At 45.5% G+C, this 26,682-nt stretch overlaps 1 protein-coding gene across 1 annotated transcript in view; it reads right to left on the bottom strand.

Moving 5' to 3' along the window:
- The window catches only part of TTC7A (tetratricopeptide repeat domain 7A), a 130,888-nt gene extending 106,731 nt beyond the window's left edge, over positions 1 to 24,157 (bottom strand). Inside the window, exons 1-2 of the mRNA XM_059943405.1 lie at positions 23,845 to 24,157; positions 1,691 to 1,854 (exon numbers count right to left, since the gene is read on the bottom strand). Of these exons, the coding sequence (XP_059799388.1) occupies positions 1,691 to 1,854; positions 23,845 to 24,028 (348 nt within the window). The 5' untranslated portion in view covers positions 24,029 to 24,157. The remainder of the gene's footprint in view (positions 1 to 1,690; positions 1,855 to 23,844) is intronic.
- Between the last annotated feature and the right edge of the window lie 2,525 nt (positions 24,158 to 26,682).

Genomic DNA, 26,682 nt, shown 5'->3' on the forward strand with positions numbered 1-26,682 from the left:
TTTATTTTAAAAAGAATTTTAAAATATATAATAGAGTCTACTGGAAAGAAAAAAATTAAAAGGGTCTTGGTGGGAAAAGCTTGAGACCCATCAATCAAGTCTAACCATTTTGATTGGCAGATGAGGAACTGGAGGGCCCAGGATATCAGGGGACAGGCTCAGGGTCAAGCAGTTATTTTAATCCAAGACAAAACCTCCCAGAGCTACAATAATCCCTGTCAAGGAGTCTAAACGCAGTTACCTTAAACTTCCAGTATAGTCTCCCCACACTGCTTACAGAAAACGCCCCCCACTTCTTGGCCTGCTGTTCCAGTCCCGCTCTCTCACCCTAATGTCCCTTTACACCAATTACACACCAGTCCCTTACACTCTTGCTAACTGACATACTTTAAGGAAATTCTTCTAAGAGGAGCTCTTTGATAATACACTGCTTCCGTAGCTTGGAATGCCTTGTCTTATCTGTGTATGTCCATATCCTGACCTCCTTCAAGGTCCAGCCCCCAGATGGGTCCAATTCCAGCACTACCATAATCCTGAGTTGACTCCCCACCTCACCCCAGGGAGTGTCCCCCTCAGACTTGCCTCCCCATGTATGCTACTCCTGTAGCATGTGTCACAGTACACGTTGAATAATTTTTTAATAGGACTATTTTCCCAGTAGCCTTGCAACCTCCCTGAGGGCAGGGTCCATGCTGGACTCATCTTTATTGCCCTCGAAGTACATAACACAATGCCTTGCACATAGTAGGTTGCAATAAAATATTTAAGTCAGGAAATATATTACTTTGGAACATCTCTTGAAAAATCATTTCCCCTTTGGGTCTCTAATGACACACCCATACTTCTGTTATAGTTCAGGATACATGGTAATCGAGAACAGTTTCAAACTTGAAAGTGCCTGAGAATCACCAAGAGAGCTTGTTAAAATGCAGGTTCTGAATCAGGTTTTGCATTCTTAACCAGCTCCCAGATGATGCCCATACTGCGGGTGGGTGGACCATGCTTTGAGCAGTAAAGGTCTAAAGAGAGCTGTGACTATATTTCCCTCTATACTGCCCCTCAGTGCCTTGCATATAGTAGTTGCTCAATAAATGCACGTGGACTCGAACTGGCTTGCCATGTTATGGAGTGCTTCCGTTGCTAGCCAACTCAGAATGTTTGCCTGTTTCCAACTAGATCATACATTCACTGAGGTTTTATTTCCCTGAGATCCTCAAAGAAGCCAAAGGACCAGGCACAAACTAGATCAACCAAACGCTGTGTAATAGAAATATATAACTTCGGCCACAAGTGCAAGCCACAAGTGTAATTTAGATTTTTCTAGTAAACATTTCTAGTCACGTTAAAAAAGGTAAAAATAGGTAAAATTAATTTTAATAATACATTTTATTTAATATATTCTAAATATTATCATTTGAATATGTAATCAATATAAAGAATTGATGCTTTTTTATATTCCGTGTTTTGTAATAAGTCTTCGAAATCCAGTGTGTGTTTCATACTCACAGCACAGCACAGTTTGGACAAGCCATGTGGCTAGTGGCTACTGTACTGAACAGGGCAGGCCAACCCTTAAGGGACACTTGCTGCTCAGGTGACCAAATGACCCCAGGAGGTCCTCACAGCAGAGACAAGGCAGGAGAGAGGAGAGACAGCTCCGGGCTGGGTGGGTGGGGGGTCTACAACTTACCGGCAGCCTCCCGTGATTAAGGATACTGCTCAGATAGTTTCTGGCTTCGTTCATCTTCGGCTCACTCTTCTCCAGCAGAGGGATAGAGTCTTTTATCTTGGCGTGGTTCTCTTTCAAACACTGCTCCAGGAGGGCCTCGGCCAGGAGCAATTTCCCAAAGCCATCTGGAAAACAGGGCAGGGATCAGAGTGGCTACGTGAGGACAGTAGTCCCCTGAACATGGCAAATGTGAAGACTGGTACACGCCCCTGTACCCACCCAACCACCCCCAACTCAGCATTTGAATGGCTTGGATCTGAGAAAATAAAGACATAGTTTCTATGCACTTAAACAGCCTTTAAAGAAAAAACACACATTCTACCACGGTCACAGCACAAACTGCCCCCTTGGGTTTATTATCTGGAGTTCAGTGTTTGAGGAGGTGAAGTTCCCAGGACTTGGAACAAGCCCAGAATTTCAGAATTTAAAATGCGGGACAGAGATTGGTTCAAGATAGCGGAGTGGAAGGATGTGCTCTCACTCCTTCTTGCAAGAGCACCAGAATCACAGCTAACTGCTGAATAATCATTGACAGGAGGATGCTGGAACCCACCAAAAAAGATGCCCCACATCAAAGAACAGCAGAGAAGCCACAATGAGATGGTAGGAGGGGTACAATCACAATAAAATCAAATCCCACGGCTGCTGGGTGGGTGACCCACAAACTGGAAAACACTTATACCACAGAAGTCCACCCATTGGAGTGAAGGTTCTGAGCCCCACGTCAGGCTTCCCAACCTGGGGGTCTGGCAACGGGAGGAGGAATTCCCAGAAAATCAGACTTTGAAGGCTGGCAGGATTTGATTGCGGGACTTCGACAGGACTGGGGGAAGGGGACACTCCACTTTTGGAGGGCACACACAAAGTAGTGTGCGCATCGGGGCCCAGGGGAAGGAGCAGTGACCCTATTGGCGACTGAACAAGACCTACCTGCTAGTGTTGGAGGGTCTCCTGCAGACGCAGGGAGTGGCTGTGGCTCACCATGGGGACAAGGACACTGGCAGCAGAAGTTCTGGGAAGTAATCCTTGGCGTGAGCCCTCCCAGAGTCCACCATTAGCCCCACAAAAAAGCAGGTAGGCTGCAGTGCTGGGTCACCTCATGCCAAAAAACCAAGAGAGGGCTTCCCTGCTGGCGCAGTGGTTGAGAATCTCCCCGCCAATGCAGGGGACACGGGTTCGAGCCCTGGTCTGGGAAGATCCCATGTGCCACGAAGCAGCTGGGCCCGTGAGCCACAATTACTGAGCCTGCACATCTGGAGCCTGTGCTCCAAAACAAGAGAGGCCGCGATAATGAGAGGCCCGCACACCGAGATGAAGAGTGGCCCCCGCTTGCCACAACTAGAGAAAGCCCTCGCACAGAAACGAAGACCCAACACAGCCATAAATAAATAAATAAACAAATACTTTAAATAAATAAATAAATAATAAAACTTGCCATTAAAAAAAAAAAAAACCAACAGAGAGGGAACTCAGCCCACCCATCACCAGACGAGCGGATTAAAGTTTTACTGAGCTCTGCCCACCAGAGCAACACCCAGCTCTACCCACCACCAGTCCCTCCCATCAGGAAGCTTGCACAAGGCTCTTAGATAGCCTCATCCACCAGAGGGCAGACAACAGAAGCAAGAAGAACTACAATCCTGCAGCCTGTGGAACGAAAACCACATTCACAGAAAGACAAACAAAATGAAAAGGCAGAGGACTATGTACCAGATGAAGGGACAAGATAAAACCCCAGAAAAACAACTGAATGAAGTTGAAATAGGCAACCTTCCAGAAAGAGAGTTCAAAATAATGACAGAGAAGATTATCCAGGACCTTGGAAAAAGAATGGAGGCAAAGATTGAGAAGATGCAAGAAATATTTAACAAAGACCTAGAAGAGGAGGAGGGGCAAGATGGCGCAAGAGTAAGACGCGGAGATCACCTTCTTTCCCACAGATACAGTAGAAATACATCTACACGTAGAACTGCTCCTACAGAACACCCACTGAACGCTGGCAGAAGACGTCAGACCTCCCAAAAGGCAAGAAACTCCCCACGTACTTGGGTAGGGCAAAAGAAAAAAGAAATAACAGAGACAAAAGAATAGGGACGGGACCTGCACCAGTGGGAGGGAGCTGTGAAGGAGGAAAGGTTTCCACACACTAGGAAGCCCCTTCGCGGGCAGAGACTGCGGGTGGCAGAGGGGGGAAGCTTCGGAGCCACGGAGGAGAGCGCAGCCACAGGGGTGCGGAGGGCAAAGTGGAGAGATTCCCGCACGGAGGATCGGTGCTGAGTAGCACTCACCAGCCCGAGAGGCTTGTCTGCTCAGCCGCCGGGGCAGGCGGGGGCTGGGAGCTGAGGCTTGGGATTCGGTGCTAGCCGGGAAGGAGTCCGGGAAAAAGTCTGCAGCTGCCGAAGAGGCAAGAGACTTTTTCTTGCCTCTCTGTTTCGCGGCGCGAAAAGAGAGGGGATTCAGAGCGCTGCCTAAACGAACTCCAGAGACGGGTGCGAGCCGCGGCTATCAGCACGGATCCCACAGCAACAGGGGCGCAGAGGGAAAAACGGAGAGATTCCCGCACAGAGGCTCGGCGCCGAGCAGCGCTCACCAGCCCGAGAGGCTTGTCTGCTCATCTGCCGGGGCGGGCGGGGACTGGGAGCTGAGGCTCGGGCTTCGGTGCTAGCCAGGAGGGAGTCCGGGAAAAAGTCTGCAGCTGCCGAAGAGGCAAGAGACTATTTCTTGCCTCTTTGTTTCGCGGCGCGCAAGGAGAGGGGATGCAGAGCGCCGCCTAAATGAACTCCAGAGACGGGCGCGAACCGCGGCTATCAGCGCGGACCCCAGAGACGGGCACGAGCCGCGGTTATCAGCGCGGACCCCAGAGACAGGCAGGAGACGCTAAGGCTGCTGCTGCCGCCACCAAGAAGCCTGTGTGCGAGCACAGGTCACTCTCCACACCGCCCCTCCCGGGAGCCTGTGCAGCTCGCCACTGCCAGGGTCCCGTGATCCAGGGACAACTTCCCCGGGAGAACGCACGGCGTGCCTCGGGCTGCTGCAACGTCACGCCGGCCACGCCGGCCTCTGCCGCCGCAGGCTCGCCCCGCCTCCTCTGTACCCCTCCCTCCCCCCGGCCTGAGTGAGCCAGAGCCCCTGAAGCAGCTGCTCCTTTAACCCCGTTCTGTCTGGGCGGGGAACAGACGCCCTCAGGCGACCTACATGCAGAGGCGGGTCCAAATCCAAAGCTGAACGCCAGGAGCTGTACGAACTAAGAAGAGAAAGGGAAATCTCTCCCAGCAGCCTCAGAAGCAGCGGATTAAAGCTCCACAAACAACTTGATGTGCCTGCATCTGCTGAATACCTGAATAGACAACGAATCATCCCAAATTCAAGAGGTGGACTTTGGGAGCAGGATATATTAATTTTTCCCCTTTTCCTTTTTTTGTGAGTGTATATGTGTATGCTTCTGGGTGAGATTTTGTCTGTATAGCTTTGCTTTCACCATTAGTCCTAGGGTTAGGTCCGTCCGTGTTTTTTTTTTTTTTTTTTTTTCTTAAAAAAATTTTTTTTCCTAATAAATGTTTTCTTAATAATTTTTTCCTTATTTTCTATTTTTAGAAATTAAAAAAAAATTTTAATGAGTTTTTTCATATTTTTTATTTTAAAAAATTAAAAAAATTTTTTTCTTAATAAATTTTTTCTTAATATTTTTTCTTCTTTTTTACTATAAAAAATTAATAAATCTATTTTTAAAAATTAAAAAAAAATTTTTTTTTCTGAATACATTTATTCTGAAAAATTTTTTTCCTTATTTTTTATTATAATAGCTTTATTTTATTTTATTTTATCCTCTTTCTTTCTTTCTTTCTATTTTTTTCTCCCTTTTATTCTGAGCCGTGTGGATGAAAGGCTCTTGGTGCTCCAGCCAGACATCAGGGCTGTGCCTCTGAGGTGGGAGAGCCAACTTCAGGACACTGGTCCACAAGAGACCTCCCAGCTCCACGTAATTCCAAACGGCGATAAATCTCTCAGAGATCTCCACCTCAACATCAAGACCCAGCTTCACTCAACGACCAGCAAGCTACAAAGCTGGACACCCTTTGCCAAACAACTAGCAAGACAGGAACACAGCCCCATCCATTAGCAGAGAGGCTGCCTAAAAACATAATAAGGCCACAGACACCCCAAAACACACCACCAGACGTGCACGTGCCCACCAGAAAGACAAGATCCAACCTCATCCAACAGAACACAGGCACTAGTCCCCTCTACCAGGAAGCCTACACAACCCACTGAACCAACCTTACCCACTGGGGACAGATACCAAAAACAACGGGAACTACGAACCTGCAGCCTGTGAAAAGGAGACCCCAAACACAGTAAGATAAGCAAAATGAGAAGACAAAAAACCACAGAGCAGGTGAAGGAGCAGGGTCAAAACACACCAGACCTAACAAATGAAGAGGAAATAGGCAGTCTACCTGAAAAAGAATTCAGAATAATGATAGTAAAGATGATCCAAAATCTTGGAAATAGAATAGACAAAATGCAAGAAACATTTAACAAGGATGTAGAAGAACTAAAGAGGAACCAAGCAATGATGAAAAACACAATAAATGAAATTAAAAATATTCTAGACGGGATCAATAGCAGAATAACTGAGGCAGAAGAACGGATAAGTGACCTGGAAGACAGAATGGTGGAATTCACTGCTGCGGAACAGAATAAAGAAAAAAGAATGAAAAGAATTGAGGACAGTCTCAGAGACCTCTGGGACAACATTAAATGCACCAACATTCGAATTATAGGGGCCCCAGAAGAAGAAGAGAAAAAGAAAGGGACTGAGAAAATATTTGAAGAGATTATAGTTGAAAACTTCCCTAATATGGGAAAGGAAATAGTTAATCAAGTCCTGGAAGCACAGAGAGTCCCATACAGGATAAATCCAAGGAGAAACACGCCGAGTCACATATTAATCAAACTATCAAAAATTAAATATAAAGAAAACATATTAAAAGCAGCAAGGGAAAAACAACAAATAACACACAAGGGAATCCCCATAAGGTTAACAGCTGACCTTTCAGCAGAAACTCTGCAAGCCAGAAGGGAGTGGCAGGATATACTTAAAGTCATGAAGGAGAAAAACCTACAACCAAGGTTACTCTACCCAGCAAGGATCTCATTCAGATTTGATGGAGAAATTAAAACCTTTACAGACAAGCAAAAGCTGAGAGAGTTCAGCACCACCAAACCAGCTTTACAACAAATGCTAAAGGAACTTCTCTAGGCAAGAAACACAAGAGAAGGAAAACACCTACAATAACAAACCCAAAATATTTAAGAAAATGGGAATAGGAACATACATATCGATAATTACCTTAAATGTAAATGAATTAAATGCTCCCACCAAAAGACACAGACTGGCTGAATGGATACAAAAACAAGACCCATGTATATGCTGTCTACAAGAGACCCACTTCAGACCTAGAGACACTTACAGACTGAAAGTGAGGGGATGGAAAAAGATATTCCATGCAAATGGAAATCAAAAGAAAGCTGGAGTAGCAATTCTCATATCAGACAAAATGGACTTTAAAATAAAGACTATTACAAGAGACAAAGAAGGACACTATATAATGATCAAGGGATCGATCCAAGAGGAAGATATAACAATTGTAAATATTTATGCACCCAACATAGGAGCACCTCAATACATAAGGCAAATACTAACAGCCATAAAAGGGGAAATCGACAGTAACACAATCATAGTAGGGGACTTTAACACCCCACTTTCACCAATGGACAGATCATCCAAAATGAAAATAAATAAAGAAACACAAGCTTTAAATGATACATTAAACAAGATGCACTTAATTGATATTTATAGGACATTCCACCCAAAAACAACAGAATACACATTTTTCTCAAGTGCTCATGGAACATTCTCCAGGATAGATCATATCTTGGGTCACAAATCAAGCCTTGGTAAATTTCAGAAAATTGAAATCGTATCAAGTATCTTTTCCGACCACAACGCTATGAGACTAGATATCAATTACAGGAAAAGATCTGTAAAAAATACAAACACATGGAGGCTACACAATACACTACTTAATAACGAAGTGATCACTGAAGAAATCAAAGGGGAAATCAAAAAATGCCTAGAAACAAATGACAATGGAGACACGACGACCCAAAACCTATGGGATGCAGCAAAAGCAGTGCTAAGAGGGAAGTTTATAGCAATACAAGCCTACCTCAAGAAACAGGAAACATCTCGAATAAACAACCTAACCTTGCACCTAAAGCAATCAGAGAAAGAAGAGCAAAAAAACCCCAAAGCTAGCAGAAGGAAAGAAATCATAAAGATCACATCAGAAATAAATGAAAAAGAAATGAAGGAAACAATAGCAAAAATCAATGAAACTAAAAGCTGGTTCTTTTGAGAAGATAAACAAAATTGATAAACCATTAGCCAGACTCATCAAGAGAAAAAGGGAGAAGACTCAAATCAATAGAATTAGAAATGAAAAAGGGGAAGTAACCACTGACACTGCAGAAATACAAACGATCATGAGAGATTACTACAAGCAACTCTATGCCAATAAAATGGACAACCTGGAAGAAATGGACAGATTCTTAGAAATGCACAACCTACCGAGACTGAACCAGGAAGAAACAGAAAATATGAACAGACCAATCACAAGCACTGAAATTGAAACTGTGATTAAAAATCTTCCAACAAACAAAAGACCAGGACCAGATGGCTTCACAGGCGAATTCTATCAAACATTTAGAGACGAGCTAACACCTATCCTTCTCAAACTCTTCCAAAATATTGCAGAGGGAGGAACACTCCCCAACTCATTCTACGAGGCCACCATCACCCTGATTCCAAAACCAGACAAAGATGTAACAAAGAAAGAAAACTACAGGCCAATATCACTGATGAACATAGATGCAAAAATCCTCAACAAAATGCTAGCAAACAGAATCCAACAGCACATTACAAGGATCATACACCATGATCAAGTGGGGTTTATCCCAGGAATGCAAGGATTCTTCAATATATGCAAATCAATCAACGTGATACATCATATTAACAAATTGAAGGAGAAAAACCATATGATCATCTCAATAGATGCAGAGAAAGCTTTCGACAAAATTCAACACCCATTTATGATAAAAGTCCTGCAGAAAGTAGGCATAGAGGGAACTTTCCTCAACATAATAAAGGCCATATATGACAAACCCACAGCCAACATGGTCCTCAGTGGTGAAAAACTTAAACCATTTCCACTAAGATCAGGAACAAGACAAGGTTGCCCACTCTCACCACTATTATTCAACATAGTTTTGGAAGTGTTAGCCACAGCAATCAGAGAAGAAAAAGAAATAAAAGGAATCCAAATCGGAAAAGAAGAAGTAAAGCTGTCACTGTTTGCAGATGACATGATACTATACATAGAGAATCCTAAAACTGCTACCAGAAAACTACTAGAGCTAATCAATGAATTTGGTAAAGTAGCAGGATACAAAATTAATGCACAGAAATCTCTTGCATTCCTATATACTAATGATGAAAAATCTGAAAGTGAAATTAAGAAAATACTCTCATTTACCACTGCAACAAAAAGAATAAAATATCTAGGAATAAACCTACCTAAGGAGACAAAAGACCTGTATGCAGAAAATTATAGGACAGTGATGAAAGAAATCAAAGATGATACAAATAGATGGAGAGATATACCATGTTCTTGGATTGGAAGAATCAACATTGTGAAAATGACTATACTACCCAAAGCAATCTACAGATTCAGTGCAATCCCTATCAAACTACCACTGGCATTTTTCACAGAACTAGAACAAAAAATTTCACAATTTGTATGGAGACACAAAAGACCCCGAATAGCCAAAGCAATCTTGAGAACGAAAAATGGAGCTGGAGGAATCAGGCTCCCTGACTTCAGACTATATTACAAAGCTACAGTAATCAAGACAGTTTGGTACTGGCACAAAAACAGAAACATACATCAATGGAACAGGAGAGAAAGCCCAGAGATAAACCCACGCACATATGGTCACCTTATCTTCGATAAAGGAGGCAAGCATATACAGTGGAGAAAAGACAGCCTCTTCAATAAGTGGTGCTGGGAAAATTGGACAGGTACATGTAAAAGTATTAAATTAGAACACTCCCTGACACCATACACAAAAATAAACTCAAAATGGATTAAAGACCTAAGTGTAAAGCCAGACACTATCAAACTCTTAGAGGAAAACATAGGCAGAACACTCTATGACATACATCACAGCAAGATCCTTTTTGACCCACCTCCTAGAGAAATGGAAATAAAAACACAAATAAACAAATGGGACCTAATGAAACTTAAAAGCTTTTGCACAGCAAAGGAAACCATAAACAAGACCAAAAGACAACCCTCAGAATGGGAGAAAATATTTGCAAATGAAGCAACTGACAAAGGATTAATCTCCAAGATTTACAAGCAGCTCATGCAGCTCAATAACAAAAAAACAAACAACCCAATCCAAAAATGGGCAGAAGACCTAAATAGACATTTCTCCAAAGAAGATATACAGATGGCCAACAGACACATGAAAGAATGCTCAACATCATTAATCATTAGAGAAATGCAAATCAAAACTACAATGAGGTATCATCTCACACCGGTCAGAATGGCCATCATCAAAAAATCTAGAAACAATAAATGCTGGAGACGGTGTGGAGAAAAGGGAACACTCTTGCACTGTTGGTGGGAATGTAAATTGATACAGCCACTATGGAGAACAGTACGGAGGTTCCTTAAAAAACTAAAAATAGAACTACCATACGACCCAGCGATCCCACTACTGGGCATATACCCTGAGAAAACCATAATTCAAAGAGAGTCATGTACCAAAATGTTCACTGCAGCTCTATTTACAATAGCCAGGACATGGAAGCAACCTAAGTGTCCATCATCGGATGAATGGATAAAGAAGATGTGGCACATATATACAATGGAATATTACTCAGCCATAAAAAGAAATGAAATGGAGGTATTTGTAATTAGGTGGATGGAGTTAGAGTCTGTCATACAGAGTGAAGTAAGTCAGAAAGAGAAAAACAAATACAGTATGCTAACACATATATATGGAATCTAAGGTAAAAAAAAAAAAAAAGGTCATGAAGAACCTAGTGGCAAGATGGGAATAAAGACACAGACCTACTAAAGAATGGACTTGAGGATAGGGGGAGGGGGAGGGGTGAGATGTGACAGGGTGAGAGAGTGTCATGGACATATATACACTACCAAATGTAAAATAGATAGCTAGTGGAAGCAGCCGCATAGCACAGGGAGATCAGCTCGGTGCTTTGTGACCGCCTGGGGGGGTGGGATGGGGAGGGTGGGAGGGAGGGAGATGCGGGAGGGAGGAGATATGGGAACGTGTGTGTATGTGTAGCTGATTCACCTTGTTATAAAGCAGAAACTAACACACCATTGTGAAGCAATTATACTTCAATAAAGATGTTTAAAAAAAAAAAAAAAGACCTAGAAGAATTAAAGAACAAACACCTAAAAGAATTAAAAAATGAACAGAGATGAACAATACAATAACTGAAACGAAAAATACACTGGAAGGAATCAATAGCAGAGTAACTGAGGCAGAAGAACGGATAAGTGACCTGGAAGATGGAATGGCGGAATTCACTGCCATGGAACAGAAAAAAGAAAAAAGAATGAAAAGAAACGAAGACCTCTGGGACAACACTAAACACAACAACATTCTCATTACAGGGGTCCCAGAAGAAGAAGAGAGACAGAAAGGACCTGAGAAAATATTTTAAGAGATTATAGTAGAAAACTTCCCTAACATGGGAAAGGAAATAGCTAGCCAAGTCCAGGAAGTGCAGAGAGTCCCAGCAAGATAAACCCAAGGAGAAACATGCCGAGACACATAGTAATCAAATTGACAAAAATTAAAGACAAAGAAAAATTATTAAAAGCAACAAGGGAAAAGCGACAAATAACATACAAGGGAACTCCCATAAGGTTAACAGTTGATTTTTCAGCAGAAACTCTACAAGCCTGAAGGGAGTGGCACGATATATCTAAAGTGATGAAAGGGAAGAACCTACAACCAAGATTACTCTACCTGGCAAGGATCTCAATCAGATTTGATGGAGAAATCAAAAGCTTTACAGACAAGCAAAAGCTAAGAAAATTCAGCATCACCAAAAAAACTCTACAGCAAATGCTAAAGGAACTTCTCTAAGTGGGAAATGCAAGAGAAGAAAAGGACCTACAAAAACAAACCCAAAACAATTAAGAAAACGCTAATAGTAACATACATATCAATAATTACCTTAAATGTGAATGGATTAAATGTTCCAACCAAAAGACACAGGGTCGCTGAATGGATACAAAAACAAGACCCATATATATGCTGTCTACAAGACACCCACTTCAGACCTAGGAACACATACAGACTGAAAGTGAGGGGATGGAAAAAGATATTCCGTGCAAATGGAAATCAAAAGAAAGTTGGAGTAGCAATACTCATATCAGATAAAATAGACTTTAAAATAAAGAACGTTACAAAAGACAAGGAAGGACACTACATAATGATCAAGGGATCAATCCAAGAAGAAAATATAACAATTATAAATATATGTGCACCCAACCCAGGAGCACCACAATACATAAGGCAAATGCTAACAGCTATAAAAGAGGAAATCAACAGTAACACAATAATAGTGGGGGACTTTAACATCTCCCTTACACCAATGGACAGATCATCCAGACAGAAAATTAATAAGGAAACACCAGCTTTAAATAACACAACCGACCAGATAGATTTAATTGATATTTATAGGACAGTCCATCCGAAAACAGCAGATTACACTTTCTTCTCAAGTGCACACAGAACATTCTCCAGGATAGATCACATCTTGGGTCACAAATCAAGCCTCAGTAAATTTAAGAAAATTGAAATCACATCAAGCATCTTTTCCGACCACCACGTTATGAGATTAGAAATCAATTAAGGGGAAAAGAACGTAAAAAACACAAACACAGGGAGGCTAAACAATATGTTACTAAATAACCAAGAGATCACTGAAGAAATCAGAGGAAACCAAAAAATACCTAGAGACAAATGACTATGGAAACACAACGATCCAAAACCTATGGGATGCAGCAAAAGCAGTTTTAAGTGGGAAGTTTATAGCAATACAATCCTACCTCAAGAAACAAGAAAAATCTCAAATAAACAATCTAACCTTACACCTAAAGAAACTAGAGAAAGAAGAACAAACAAAACCCAAAGTTAGCAGAAGGAAAGAAATCATAAAGATCAGAGCAGGGCTTCCCTGGTGGCGCAGTGGTTGAGAATCTGCCTGCCAATGCAGGGGACACAGGTTCGAGCCCTGGTCTGGGAAGATCCCACATGCCGTGGAGCAACTAGGCCCATGAGCCACAATTACTGAGCCTGCGCGTCTGGAGCCTGTGCTCCGCAACAAGAGAGGCCACGAAGGTGAGAGGTCCGCACACCGCGATGAAGAGTGGTCCCCACTTGCCGCAACTAGAGAAAGCCCTCGCACAGAAACGAAGACCCAACACAGCCATAAAATAAAAATAAATAAATTAATTAATTAAAAAATAAAAAAAGATCAGAGCAGAAAGAAATGAAATAGAAACAAAGAAAACAATAGCAAAGATCAATAAAACTAAAAGCTGGTTCTTGGAGAAGATAAACAAAATTGATAAACTTTTAGCCAGACGCATCAAGAAAAAGAGGGAGAGGACTCAAATCAATAAAATTAGAAATGAAAAAGGAGAAGTTACAACAGACAGTGCAGAAATACAAAGCATCCTAAGAGACTACTACAAGCAACTCTATGCCAATAAAATGGACAACCTGGAAGAAATGGACAAATTCTTAGAAAGGTATAACCTTCCAAGACTGAAGCAGGAAGAAATAGAAAATACGAACAGACCAATCACAAGTCATGAAATTGAAACTGTGATTAAAAATCTTTCAACAAACTAAAGTCCAGGACCAGATGGCTTCACAGGTGAATTCTCTCAAACATTTAGAGAAGAGCTAACACCCATCCTCCTCAAACTCTTCCAAAAAACTGCAGAGGAAGGAACACTCCCAAACACATTCTATGAGGCCACCATCACCCTGATACCAAAACCAGACAAAGATACTACAAAAAAAGAAAATTACAGACCAATATCACTGATGAATATAGATGCAAAAATCCTCAACAAAATACTAGCAAACAGAATCCAACAACACATTAAAAGGATCACACACCATGATCAAGTGAGATTTATCCCAAGGATGCAAGGATTCTTCAACATACGCAAATCAATCAATGTGATACACCATATTAACAAACTGAAGAATAAAAACCATATGATCATCTCAATAGATGCAGAAAAAGCTTTTGACAAAATTCAACACCCATTTATGACAAAAACTCTCCAGTAAGTGGGCATAGAGGGAGCCTACCTCAACATAATAAATGCCATATACAACAAACTCACAGCAAAAATCATTCGCAATGGTGAAAAACTGAAAGCATTTCCTCTAAGATCAGGAACAAGACGGGATGTCCACTCTCGCCACTATTATTCAACATAGTTTTGGAAGTCCTAGCCACAGCAATGAGACGAAAAAGAAATAAAAGGAATACAAATTGGAAAAGAAGAAGTAAAACTGTCATTGTTTGGAGATGACATGATACTATACATAGAGAATCCTAAAGATGCCACCTGAAAACTACTAGAGCTAATCAATGAATTTGGTAAAGTTGCAGGATACAAAATTAATGCACAGAAATCTCTTGCATTCCTATACCCTAAAAACAAAAGATCAGAAAGAGAAATTAAGGAAACAATCCCATTCACCACTGCAACAAAAAGAATAAAATACCTAGGAATAAACCTACCTAGTGAGGTAAAAGACCTGTACTCAGAAAACTATAAGACACTGATGAAAGAAATCAAAGATGACACCAACAGATGGAGAGATATATCATGTTCTTGGATTGGAAGAATCAATATTGTGAAAATGACTATACTACTCAAAGCAATCTACAGATTCAATGCAATCCCTATCAAATTACCAGTGGCATTTTTTACAGAACTAGAACAAAAAATCTTAAAATTTGTATGGAGACACAAAAGACCCCAAATAGCCAAAGCAATCTTGAGGGAAAAAAACGGAGCTGGAGGAATCAGACTCCCTGACTTCAGACTATACTACAAAGCTACAGTAATCAAGACAATATGGTACTGGCACAAAAACAGAAACATAGATCAATGGAACAGGATAGAAAGCCCAGAGACAGACCCACACAATTATGGTCAACTAATCTATGACAAAGGAGGCAAGGATATACAATGGAGAAAAGACAGCCTCTTCAATAAGTGGTGCTGGGAAAACTGGACAGCTACATGTAAAAGAATGAAATTAGAACACTCCCTAACACCATACACAAAAATAAATGCAAAAAGGATTAAAGACTTAAATGTAAGACTGGACACTATAAAACTCTTAGAGGAAGATATAGGAAGAACACTCTGACATAAATTACAGCAAGATATTTTTTGACCCACCTCCTACAGTAATGGAAATAAAAACAAAAATAAACAAATGGGACCTAATGAAACTTAAAAGGTTTTGCACAGCAAAGGAAACTATAAACAAGACGAAAAGACAACCCTCAGAATGGGAGAAGATATTTGCAAACAAATCAACAAAGGGTTAATCTCCAAAATATATAAACAGCTCATGCAGCTCGATATTAAAAAAACAAACAACCCAATCCAAAAATGGGCAGAAGACCTAAACAGACATCTCTCCAAAGAAGACATACAGATGGCCAAGAGACAGATGAAAAGCTGCTCAACATCACTAATTATTAGAGAAATGCAAATCAAAACTACAATGAGGTATCACCTCACACCAGTTAGAATGGGCATCATCAGAAAATCTACAAACAACAAATGCTGGAGAGGGTGTGGAGAAAAGGGAACCCTCTTGCACTGTTGCTGGGAATGTAAATTGATACAGCCACTATGGAGAACAGTATGGAGGTTCCTTAAAAAACTAAAAATAGAATTACCATATGACCCAGCAATCCCACTAGTGGGCATATACCCAGAGAAAACCATAATTCAAAAAGACACATGCACCCCAGTGTTCATGGCAGCACTGTTTACAATAGCCAGGTCACGGAAGCAACCTAAGTGTCCATCGACAGACAAGTGGATAAAGAAGATGTGGTACGTATATACAATGGAATATTACTCAGCCATAAAAAGGAACGAAACTGGGTCATTTGTAGAGATGTGGATGGACCTAGAGACTGTCATACAGAGTGAAGTAAGTCAGAAAGAGAAAAACAGATATCGTATATTAACGCATATATGTGGAATCTAGAAAAATGGTACAGATGAACCAGTTTGCAGGGCAGAAATAGAGACACAGATGTAGAGAAACAAACGTATGGACACCAAGGGAGGAAAGCGGTGGGTTGGGGGGGGGGGGGTTGTGGTGGGATGAATTGGGAGATTGGGATTGACATGTATACACTAATATGTATAAAATGGATAACTAATAAGAACCTGCTGTATAAAAAATAAATAAAATTCAAAATAAAATAAAATAAAATTTAAAAAAAGGAAAAAAAAAAATGAGGGACAATGTCACACCCATGCTCCAAGGTGATAAGTTCTTACACAAGGAAGGAATTCCCTCCAAACAACTGAAGAGGAAAAATATACAAGGTGGCTTAATAATACATTGTCAGGTGCTCCTATCTTCCATGTAGCAGAATTGGTTTTCTCTGTTATTAAGGTAGTTTAGCATGACCCAGGGATAACCTAGCAACCAAGGAGAGTTAAGGTCGGAAGCAGATTTGCTGGTGTAGCACGGCAATCCTTGGCACTTTCTGGAGTTCCTGCACACGTTAGCTCGTCCACAGACCTCACCCCTTGGCTAGTGATTTCACACTGCTTGGTTTAATTTGCTGCCTCCCCCACAGCACTGAAAACTGCAGCCCTGGAGCCACCGTATCCCTGCTACCTACAGCAGGGGCGACCTGAGTGGGGTGGGATCCAGGTGCTCAGGGTGCAGGGTTTGAGGTCGAGGGTGGTTTCAGGACCGCCTTGGGTGGCTGGGCTTGGTGACTGGCTCCTGGCCTGTCCCCCTCGAACAGAGCAAGGACCACTTAATACAGGCACCCAATAAATAGCTGTTGAGTAATGGGATCCTTTCCACTCCCCCATGGGGAAGCCCCGAGGCTCAGGGAGTTCTGTGCCCATCCAAAATGCCTCCAGGGGGGCTTCCCTGGTGGCACAGTGGTTAAGAATCTGCCTACCAATGCAGGGGACATGGGTTCGAGCCCTGGTCTGGGACGATCCCACATGCCGCGGAGCAACTAAGCCTGTGCACCACAACTACTGAGCCTGTGCTCTAGAACCCATGAGCCACAACTACCAAGCCCGTGCACCACAGCTACTGAAGCCCGCGTGCCTAGAGCCCATGCTCCGCAACAAGAGAAGCCACCGCGATGGGAAGCCCGCGCACCACAACGAAGAGTAGCCCCCGCTCGCCACAACTACAGAAAGCCAGTGCAGCAACAAAGACCCAATGCAGCCAAAAATAAAATAAAATACATAAATTTATTAAAAAAACAAAATGCTTCCAGGAACATGTGCTTGATCCCACGTCCTCTAGTGCTCTTCCTGCTGCCATGATGGCATTCTCAGACCTACTCAGAATGCCACTCACTCCTTACTCTCAGGACCACTGCAGTTTGCTCACAACTCAAAGCCACAGGTGTAAAATTGCATGTCCCTGAATAATTGTCTCTCTTCATAAGGGAGATTCCCCACAGAGAGCATCCCGGAAGCCCAGATCCCAGAGAACAGTCACAGGAGATGTTCCCTCTGAGGATGCCACAGCCTAGTAGCCCATCCTTTGCTATCTACCTCATGATTTCTAAAAGTAACATAAGGAGGAAATGGCCAAAAATGATGGTTCAAACTATCATCCATCACTAGAGGGACAGAAGTTGGTAGAACCTCTACAAAGGGCAACTTGGTGACATAGATCAAAATTATTTCTTGCACATCCGCATTGACTCAGCAATCCCATGCCTACAGATGTTCTCAAACATGTGTAAAACGACCAACATATAAGGTCATTCCTGCAGCGTTGTTTATAATAGCAGAAAACCAGAGAAAACTTTATGTCCATCAACAGAGGCTGATTAAATAAAGCATGATATATCCATTAAAAGGGACACCATGCCACCATATAAAGGAATGAGGAGGCTCTGTATGGGCTGTCATGACATGAACCTCAAGATAAACTGATTAGAAAGCAGAGCACACACAGTGGACCACTGTGCGTTTATGCATGAAAATATAAAAGGATAACACAAACATCTGCTAACTTTTCTGCCTTACAGGGATGGGGGCAGAGATGGAGGGAGGCTTTTCACTAGTTACTTTTGGGTACCTTTGGAAGGTTGACCCATGTGAATATATTACCTAGTCAAAAATAAAATTTAAATCGACCCAAGAATAGAAGGAATCTTCTACGTTTCCAAAAGCTCAGCCAGGAGGGGGAGTGGGCTGCTTAGAAGTGGGTGCCTGAGCAGCATTCCTGAGCTGCGGGCCCCTTGGCAATTGGCTGTCCCCTTCTTATCTGTTTTGCATCTGTAAAACCTGAGGTAGAGTTATGAATCTGCTCCTTCCCAGGGAACCTCATCCCTCCCCAGGCTCCGCCTCCCGGGCTGGTCCCGCCCCTCTGCCGTCAGGTGCAGCGGTGCGCACAGCTCCCGCCCCGCGGTCTGCGGGTGCCAGTCTGCAGCCCAGCCTTCCGGCCACCGGGTCCCGCCTCCGCCACCCAGCTGCCCGGCCCAGAGCTCCCTAGGGTTCCTTGGCTCCTTTCCTTTCATGCCAAGAGAAACCAGCTTCCTTCTAGGCAAACCTCAATCTTGAAATACTCCCCAGGGCCCACACCTCTCCTCAAAATGTCCTCTGAACACATGCTGCTCAAAGTGTGGTCCGTGGGCTGGGGTGGGTCTGTGCGTGTTTGTGACCCAGTCCCGCGGGGTGAGTGCAGAAATTTAGAGTATATGTTCAGAAACGTTGATAACCATGTGACAGAATAATTGTTGAATCAAATACTAAAAAATTAGTGGTGGGGGGAGCGGGTATCAGTTTATGTATTTTAAGAAAGTATCAGAACACAACAGATTGGGAATCTAAAAAAAAAAAACCAGAACATAAAACTGAGCCTTCACCACAGACCGTTTGAGAAGCACTGCTCTCAACTTCAAAAGTGCCTTTTACTGAAAAAGGGGGGCTGGTATTTGCTGATGGCCCACTGAGTACCAGGTACTTTATTATATAGTATCATTTAATCTGCACAGCCCTGAAAGGTAGAAATTATACCCATTTTATAGATGACAATAAAGATGCAATGTTGTTATGGTCACAACCCACATAACATAACACAGCCAAAGAACAGTCTCTCTTCCCCACATCCCACGCAGAGCAGAGCTCCTGACAGTTTGGAAATGAAGAACAGTCTAAGAGCTGTAAACAGTAGGTTAAAAACTAATCGTAATTCCAAGGGCAGGAATAAGAGTAGTTCTCACTGTCACACACTTGTGAGTTTCAGACTGTTTTGTAGATTAACACTCCGGATCCTTCTCCAGAGCCTTTTTGCCCTCCCCTCTTCACACCCCACTCAGTCTCTCTGTTTTTCCGTTTAGCAGACACTCAAGTAGATATCGGGAATTTACTTTCTTTTCTTCCTTGTCCAACTCTCCTCCCTGCTCCACATTTTCCATCCCACTCTTCTCAACTGGTCAGTCTATGGAACTGAAGGGTAGTTTGGAATGAAAAGTTCTAGGTTTTCAGTTGTTAAATAAGAATCCAGGTGGATTGAGGCTTTCCTATCCTTCTCCAAAGGTAAAACAGATTGCTCTTCATCATCTTATTGTCCGAAACCTACTCCCTATCCTGGTTTGGGTTAAAGTGTTCCAGCTTCTCCCTTGCTGGGGCATTAGGAAGGCCTTCCTCACGGACAGTGCAACAGACTCTGGGAGTCTGGCTCCTGATTCTGGCAGCCCAGCCCAGCTCTCTGCTCTTAGCAGAGGCCCAAAGGAAGTCCCCACTTAGTGGCCCGCCCAGTCTCCCCACCTTGTTTAGGAGGCCTCTGGCGGCTAGCTTCCTCTCCACTCCCACCCCTCTCCAGGCCTCTCGCCACGTGCCAGTTCACAGGGACCCACTTCAAGGATACCGGCCTCCTCCCCGGAACCCATATTTGCAGGGCGGTGCTCCCCATTCTTCCACCTGCCAATTCAGTCAGGAAAGGTGGTTCCAGCTGGCAGGCCAGGTGCTCAGACCAGACCCTTCCCTACTGGGTCAAATGGGGACACGGTGGTCTCTGCAGCTGCTCACTTCGCAGGACTGCAAAGGGCTGGGACCTTCCAACCGCGGCAAGAGGAGGAAGAGGGCAAAACTAGTGAGAGGCCACCTGCCTCAAACGTACTCCCACTAACTTCAACTGAAAAAAAGGCTCAGAACAATCTCCAGCTTTTTAAAAAAATCACTAATTAAAAAAAAAAAAGATAGGGGATGACTACAGACTAGGAAAGACTCCAGATGGATGGAGAGAGTAGCAGATGTGATTAAAGCAAGTATAGTAAAAGAATATTCGAATCTAGGTGGTGGGAATACAGGTGTTTACTGCAAAATTCTTTCAACTTTTTGTATGTTTGAAATTTTCATAATAAAATGTTGGGGATAAAAGAAAGATTCAACCCATTAACCAAATGCAATGTGTGGCCTTATCTGGATCCTGATTCTAGCAAACAAACTGTAAAATTAAATAATTAGATGAGGGGGAGCTGTAATAAAAATATGGTAGTTTTATTTTTCAAAAGAGTTCTTGTTTAATAAATACATACTGAAATATTGCAACGTGGGGGAGAAATGGCCCAGGGTGTAGCTCAAACAAAACTATTCATGAGTTTGTGATCACTGACACTGGTTGTTGGGTATATGGGATTCATTTTTCTCTCTACTTTTTTGACGTTTTGGAAATTTTTCTTAATAAAGTTTTTTTTTGTTTTTTTTTTTTAACCACTTGGATGGGGCTCTTTGTTTTTACATGAACAAAACCCATCACAGCTAGCCACCCTCTGGGGTTCCCCTGCTCCATCCTGACCAAATCTAAACCGGATGTGAGTTTGAAAGAAAATGTACAAACTGTAGTAACCACCTTCCCCCTGGGCACGTGGTAGGGAGCAGCCTCCCCAGACAGGAAAAGGGGGTAGGGGCCCCTTCTGCGGGAGCATCTCCTGATCCTTCACTCCCACCAGACCAGAAAGAGGTCTCCCCCTCCAGCTGGGTCTTCCCCTCCTGCTCCCTGGAGTGAAACCCATGTTCTGGGGGCTATTCTTCGTTTCTTTGGGAAATCCCACAGATACAGCAGGGCCTCAGTCTGTAAAATAGGGTTCAGCTGGGGTTCATCCTCCTCCCTCAGCACCTTCCTCACCTCTCCCAAATTATGTAATTATGTTGAAGCTTCTGGTCATTGAGTCTAACAGACCAGGTGGGACTTTTAAGAATCTCCCTCCTGGGCTGCAGGGGGCTCAGTGTCCACACCCCCTCAAAACACAGGCCCTTAATCCCTCCAGTGATCACGGAACCCAGTGGAGAGAGAACCAAAATAGCAGACAATCCAAAACATGCCCTAAGCCTGGGCTTCGGGAGTCATTTGTTTTCCTTCCTTGTGTGTGTCTGTGTGTGCACGTGCATGCAGGCATGTGTGCGTTTTGGGATAAATGTATCTGGAAACAGCAATGGGAGAAAATCACTCATAGGACCAAACCCCAAAATTGGCAGGAGAGACCCCACTGACCTTAGCCTCCCTCTTTGTGCTGGTCAGTTCCCACAGTGAAGCCAACCCAGGCTCCACACTCCTCCCTCTGTCACTAGTAGACTTGGTGTCAGGGACTCCGGTTTGGGTACAGTCTCTGCCACATACTCATTATGTGACCTTTCTGGGCCTTGATGTCTAAAATGGGGACAATAATTCTTGCCCTCCCCACAAGGCTGTTTACAAAAAAAGTTTTTTTCAAATAGAAGAAGCACTTTATAACTATACCATACCATTTATAAACTATGCCATACCAGTGCTTCCCAATAATCCTTCATAGAATACGGTCAAAGTAAGTTTGAGAAATGTGTTTATACTCTAACCTTGGCTTGAACATCATACGCAGGTGAGCATATTAAAGGCTCTGAGAAGTCCTGCAGTTAAAAAAGATCAGTTTAACAACATTGAATCTGTTGGGTCTAATGACTTAGCTTTTTTGGCTCCCAAAACCCTTTTATCCTAGAATACCAAGGAATTAATTACTCAATCTCCTTGAGACCTCTAAAGAACAGCTTAGGAAGTAAAGCCCTGGATAGACTCTAGGCGGCCCCGGTTCCTGTCTTGGGCCCAGCATGCTTCTCTGTGGTGCTACCAACCTCACCCAGATTCCCACACCTTGACCAGGCCCCAGTGCCCTCTGCATGGGTCATCCTCCATTCCACCCTCACCAGCCCCACCCCACCACATCACCCCACACAGGGGGACAGAGGGGAACCTGAAATTTATCTGTCCTTCCCTGGAAGGCGGGGTCTCATCAGTTTCTCCCAAACATGAATCTTTAGCTCTGGCCACTACCCCTTACTGCCACGCTCAGACCTACCTCAAAGCCTCAAACCGACTGTCCATTCCTGCCACCTAGCCCCCTCAGTGTCCATCTATCCTTCCTCCTCATTGGGCAAACATACTCTGCCCTTCCCAACACCAGTTAGAGGCCAGTACCAGTTCTGCTGCTTCCTGAAACCTCCTCTTCCTCTAAGCACCATAATCTAACACAATTGCCCTCTGATCGCCCCTCTGTCTTCCCATCCATTTTGTCAACTCTTCAAGCTGGGATTTTGTGTTATACTTCTTGGGGAGGTAATGGTGCAAGTGGTTAAAAGGATGTACTCAGAAACCTGGGTTCAAATCCTGGTTCCACCACTTATTGGCTGGATGATCAAGTTACTTAAGTTCTCTGTGCCTCAGTTTCTTTATCTGTAAGTGGCAAACAAGAGTACCTGCTTCATGGGGTTGTTGGGAGAAACTGAGTTGATTACAGTGCTTAGTACACTGGCACACAGTGAGTGAGCGAGTTAGCTATTACCGTTACTATTATCGTGATCATTCTGTCTCCTCACAGAGCCTTCCACAGGCTGGGCAGTCTTTAAAACTCTTTATATCTGTATTTATTTACTCCCTGCCTCCTTCCACAAAGGCTCTAAAGTTGGCTGCGCACAAACAGAGGGCTCAGGGAGGGCTCTCCAGGCTGAGCTGAAGGCACCAGGAACAGGTTTGAGATTGGAGACTGGGGCGGGGTGTTCCCCCACTGCCACATCAGGGTGCCTTCCCGCCCCAGCACAAGAGCCCAGCCCAGCCAAACCAGCCCTACTGCTAAAGCCACAGACTGCCAGGGCTAGATGCGTCCCGAGCCAGAACTCAGAAGAAGAAACTGAGGCTTACCAGGCCTCTTTCCCACGTCTCCACCACTCCACCCTGGCGCTCGTCAAGCCGCCAACCATACTGGCTGTGCACAGAGCTTCGCCGTCAATTTGACTTGGGGGAAAGAGGGGGAGGGCAAGGAGAGACAGGCACAGCCTTCACCTGACGGAGTTTAGGAACCGGAATGGGGGTTGGAGGGGTGGCGCAAGAGTCCGCCCTAAGCCCCAATCTGATGCGTGCCGAAACCACCATTTCACAGCAGTCTGAGCAGCCCACATGATCCGAAAGGGCAGAGAGCAAAAGCCGTTTCTCTCTTTTCCCCAAAGCACCCTGCATGTGAGTTTTCTCCTTGGGCAGAGGAACCTTCCTTACTACCCTGGTTGCTCCTAAGACCAGCACTGTAGGAAGGGTAATACCGAAAGCAGCCACCGCCGGCCCCACGCAGTCGGGGCCCGCTTCCTGGAGGAGGCGCCCTTCGCGCGCTCCGCGCTTGTGAACCGGCCCCTTCCCTCACTCACCGGAGTCCACAGAGGTGAGCACGGCGTTCGGGCTGGCTCGCCGGCCGCCCCCGCCGCCGGGCACGACTAGCGTCTGCATATGCCGGACCAGCTCTAGCATGCGGTCCCAGTGGCCCTCGGCGCGGCAGCGCTCCAGCTCGCTCTCCATCTTCAGGTGGGAGCCGTGCGCGCCCTTCGCAGCCATCTTCGAGCGGGCGCTGTCATGGGAGGTGCGGCCGAGAAGTGGAGACTCGGTCGGGGGCGGCGTCCCGGCTGGGGCACACACGCGGGCGGGGTCGACCCGGGCGCGAGCGGCGGCCGGGGCCCGGGTGGCAGCGGGGGCCCGGGCGGCGGCCGGCGGGCAGCAGCCGCAGCACCCAGCGCACCGCCCGGCGTCTCCGGGCTGGGGCTCCGGCTGAGCGGCCCGGACGCGTCCAGGAGCAGCCTCCGCCTCTGCTGCAACAGCTCCTAGCGCCGCCGCCGCCGCCGCCGCCGCAGCTGCTGCCACAGCCCCCGCCCCAGGCCTGGGCGCCGCCAGCTGCGGACCCGCCCCCGGCCGCGGCTCCACCCCCGCGGGGGCGTGGCGTGGCCTCGGGGGCGCGGGCCGCCAACGCGGCTGCAGCAGCCAGGCGCGTGCTGGGTGCTCGCGGCCGTACAGGCGCCAGCCCAGCGCCGCCGCCGCCACCGCCGACTCGGCGCTCACTTTAATGCTGCGCGGAGCCCCGGCGCTCGGGGGCGCCTCGCTCCCCACCCCCTCCCCATCCCATCGTGGCTCTTGGCCTGGGAGACCCCCGCCCCGACGACCCGGCTTTATGTGGTGGCCCCGTCACCACCGCTGTCCGGCACGTCACAAATCCCGGGAGAGGCCGGCCGGCCGGTCACTCCCAACTCCTAGAGCGAGCCTCCCCGGAGAGCCGCCGGCTGCCGCCCGGGTCCCGCCCTGCTGGGCCGCGCGAGCCTTGCGCGCCACCCGCGGGGCTCTCGGGAGAACCCGCCGGTTCGGAGTCCAGCGACTCTCGGGACGCCTCCACTGCGAGAGACTTGAACGTTGTTTTTTCAGAGCGGAGTTCCTCTTTCCAACCTGTCTCCCCCCACCCCAACTGGCAGGCCTGTCCTCTGCGGAATCCTGTTGGTCTGGATTTCTTAAACTTTTTAAGCTGTTTCTCCAACTTGGTATTTACATATTTCTTAATTCTGGTGTCTGAAGACTGTGATCAAAGCTGTACCGAGCTCTAGGACTTAGCCCGGTGCTGTGGGGACTAAGAAGTTCAAAGGATTACAGCGCGGCCTCGGGGGCAGAGGCGGACGACACCCTCTGCCTGACACTGGTTATGGTGGCCCCGCCTGGGGCGACCCCAACGTACAGTCCCGTGTGGGGATGGAGGCCATCACTCAAGAAATCACAGCGAGGGCTTCCCTGGTGGCGCAGTGGTTGAGAATCTGCCTGCCAATGCAGGGGACACGGGTTCGAGCCCTGGTCTGGGAAGATCCCACATGCCGCGGAGCAACTAGTCCTGTGAGCCACAATTACTGAGCCTGCGCGTCTGGAGCCTGTGCTCCGCAACGGGAGAGGCCGCGATGGTGAGAGGCCCGCGCACCGCGATGAAGAGTGGTCCCCACTTGCCACAACTAGAGAAAGCCCTCGCACAGAAACGAAGACTCAACACAGTCATAAATAAATAAATAAATAAATAAAAGACCGTGAATTTCTAAAAAAAAAAAAAAAGAAATCACAGCGAGACCAAAGCGACAAAACTATTTAAGTGACATAGTGCATGGCACAGACCGAAGATTCCAGAATACGGAAGAGTTAGAGCAAGCTTTTAAGTATCAGGAGACTCACTGCTTCGTGCTTCTAGACAACTGTAACCGTGGGAAGTTTTTGTCAAGTGGAGCTCAGGCTCCTGGGCCCTTTGCCTCTGCAGCCACAAGGGGTTATCTGTTGAAGGCAGCCTTCCTACCCCGCCCCCGCCCCCCCTTGTCGCCCCCAACTCCCCCCCCGCCCCTCCCCCCCCCCCCGTAGATATCCTCTTCTCTAGGTTTCAAATGCTGCTCCATTCCTTGTTTGGGGGGCAGACTTCCTCACCTTGGCTGCTGCTCTGGGGTCTGTCCTGAGCTCCTAGAGACCAGGAGATAGATGAAGGAAAATGGGGACAGCTTTGGCAGTTTACTCAATTTACGCAAACTCCTCGTCACCTACTTCTGTCAACTGCTCTAGCCGGCTTTTTGTTACCCTTTGCCTGCCCTTGCTGGTCACCAGAACCAGATTTCACTTGGAGAGAGGTGTGCGTGTCCTTTGGGTGAGGGTGGCCTGAGGACACCCTGCGATTTGCCCCAATCTGGCATTCCCCAGAGTCAGCCCTAGGGCAGGCAAAGAAAAGCAGAGCTGATAAGAGGAATCCTGACAAAATAAGGAAAACTCCTCTCCTCCCTCTTTTCTCTCCAATCCTTAGCCAACCCCTCCCCCAGTTTGCTGGACTCCAGGGAACTAACTGAAGGGGTATTGCTGCCTGTTTCTTCCGCGGGTGCATCAATATTTGTGTGGGCATGCGGCATGGGAAGGAGGAACACAGCATCATGGTGAAAGCTTATGACAAACTGCCCCTCAGCACCACAGAACACATGCTGGACCCCTTCACGGCTCTTTTCCAGCAGAGACAGGACCCCAGCCCATTAGTGACCAACATCTTTCAGGGGAGTAAGGGGCTGTAGGAACAAGAACAAAGAACAACCATGATCCAATCAGTAATATTTGCCAAAATCAATGACAAATAGAAAGTGTGGTGGTTGTTTTTATTTTTTAATAATCTGGGATTTCTCAGATGAGAGTTTAGGACACATTCTGATAAAGACCACTGT

This window comes from Balaenoptera ricei, chromosome 13 (genome assembly GCF_028023285.1).
Source record: "Balaenoptera ricei isolate mBalRic1 chromosome 13, mBalRic1.hap2, whole genome shotgun sequence".
NCBI classification, from domain to species: Eukaryota; Metazoa; Chordata; class Mammalia; order Artiodactyla; family Balaenopteridae; genus Balaenoptera; species Balaenoptera ricei.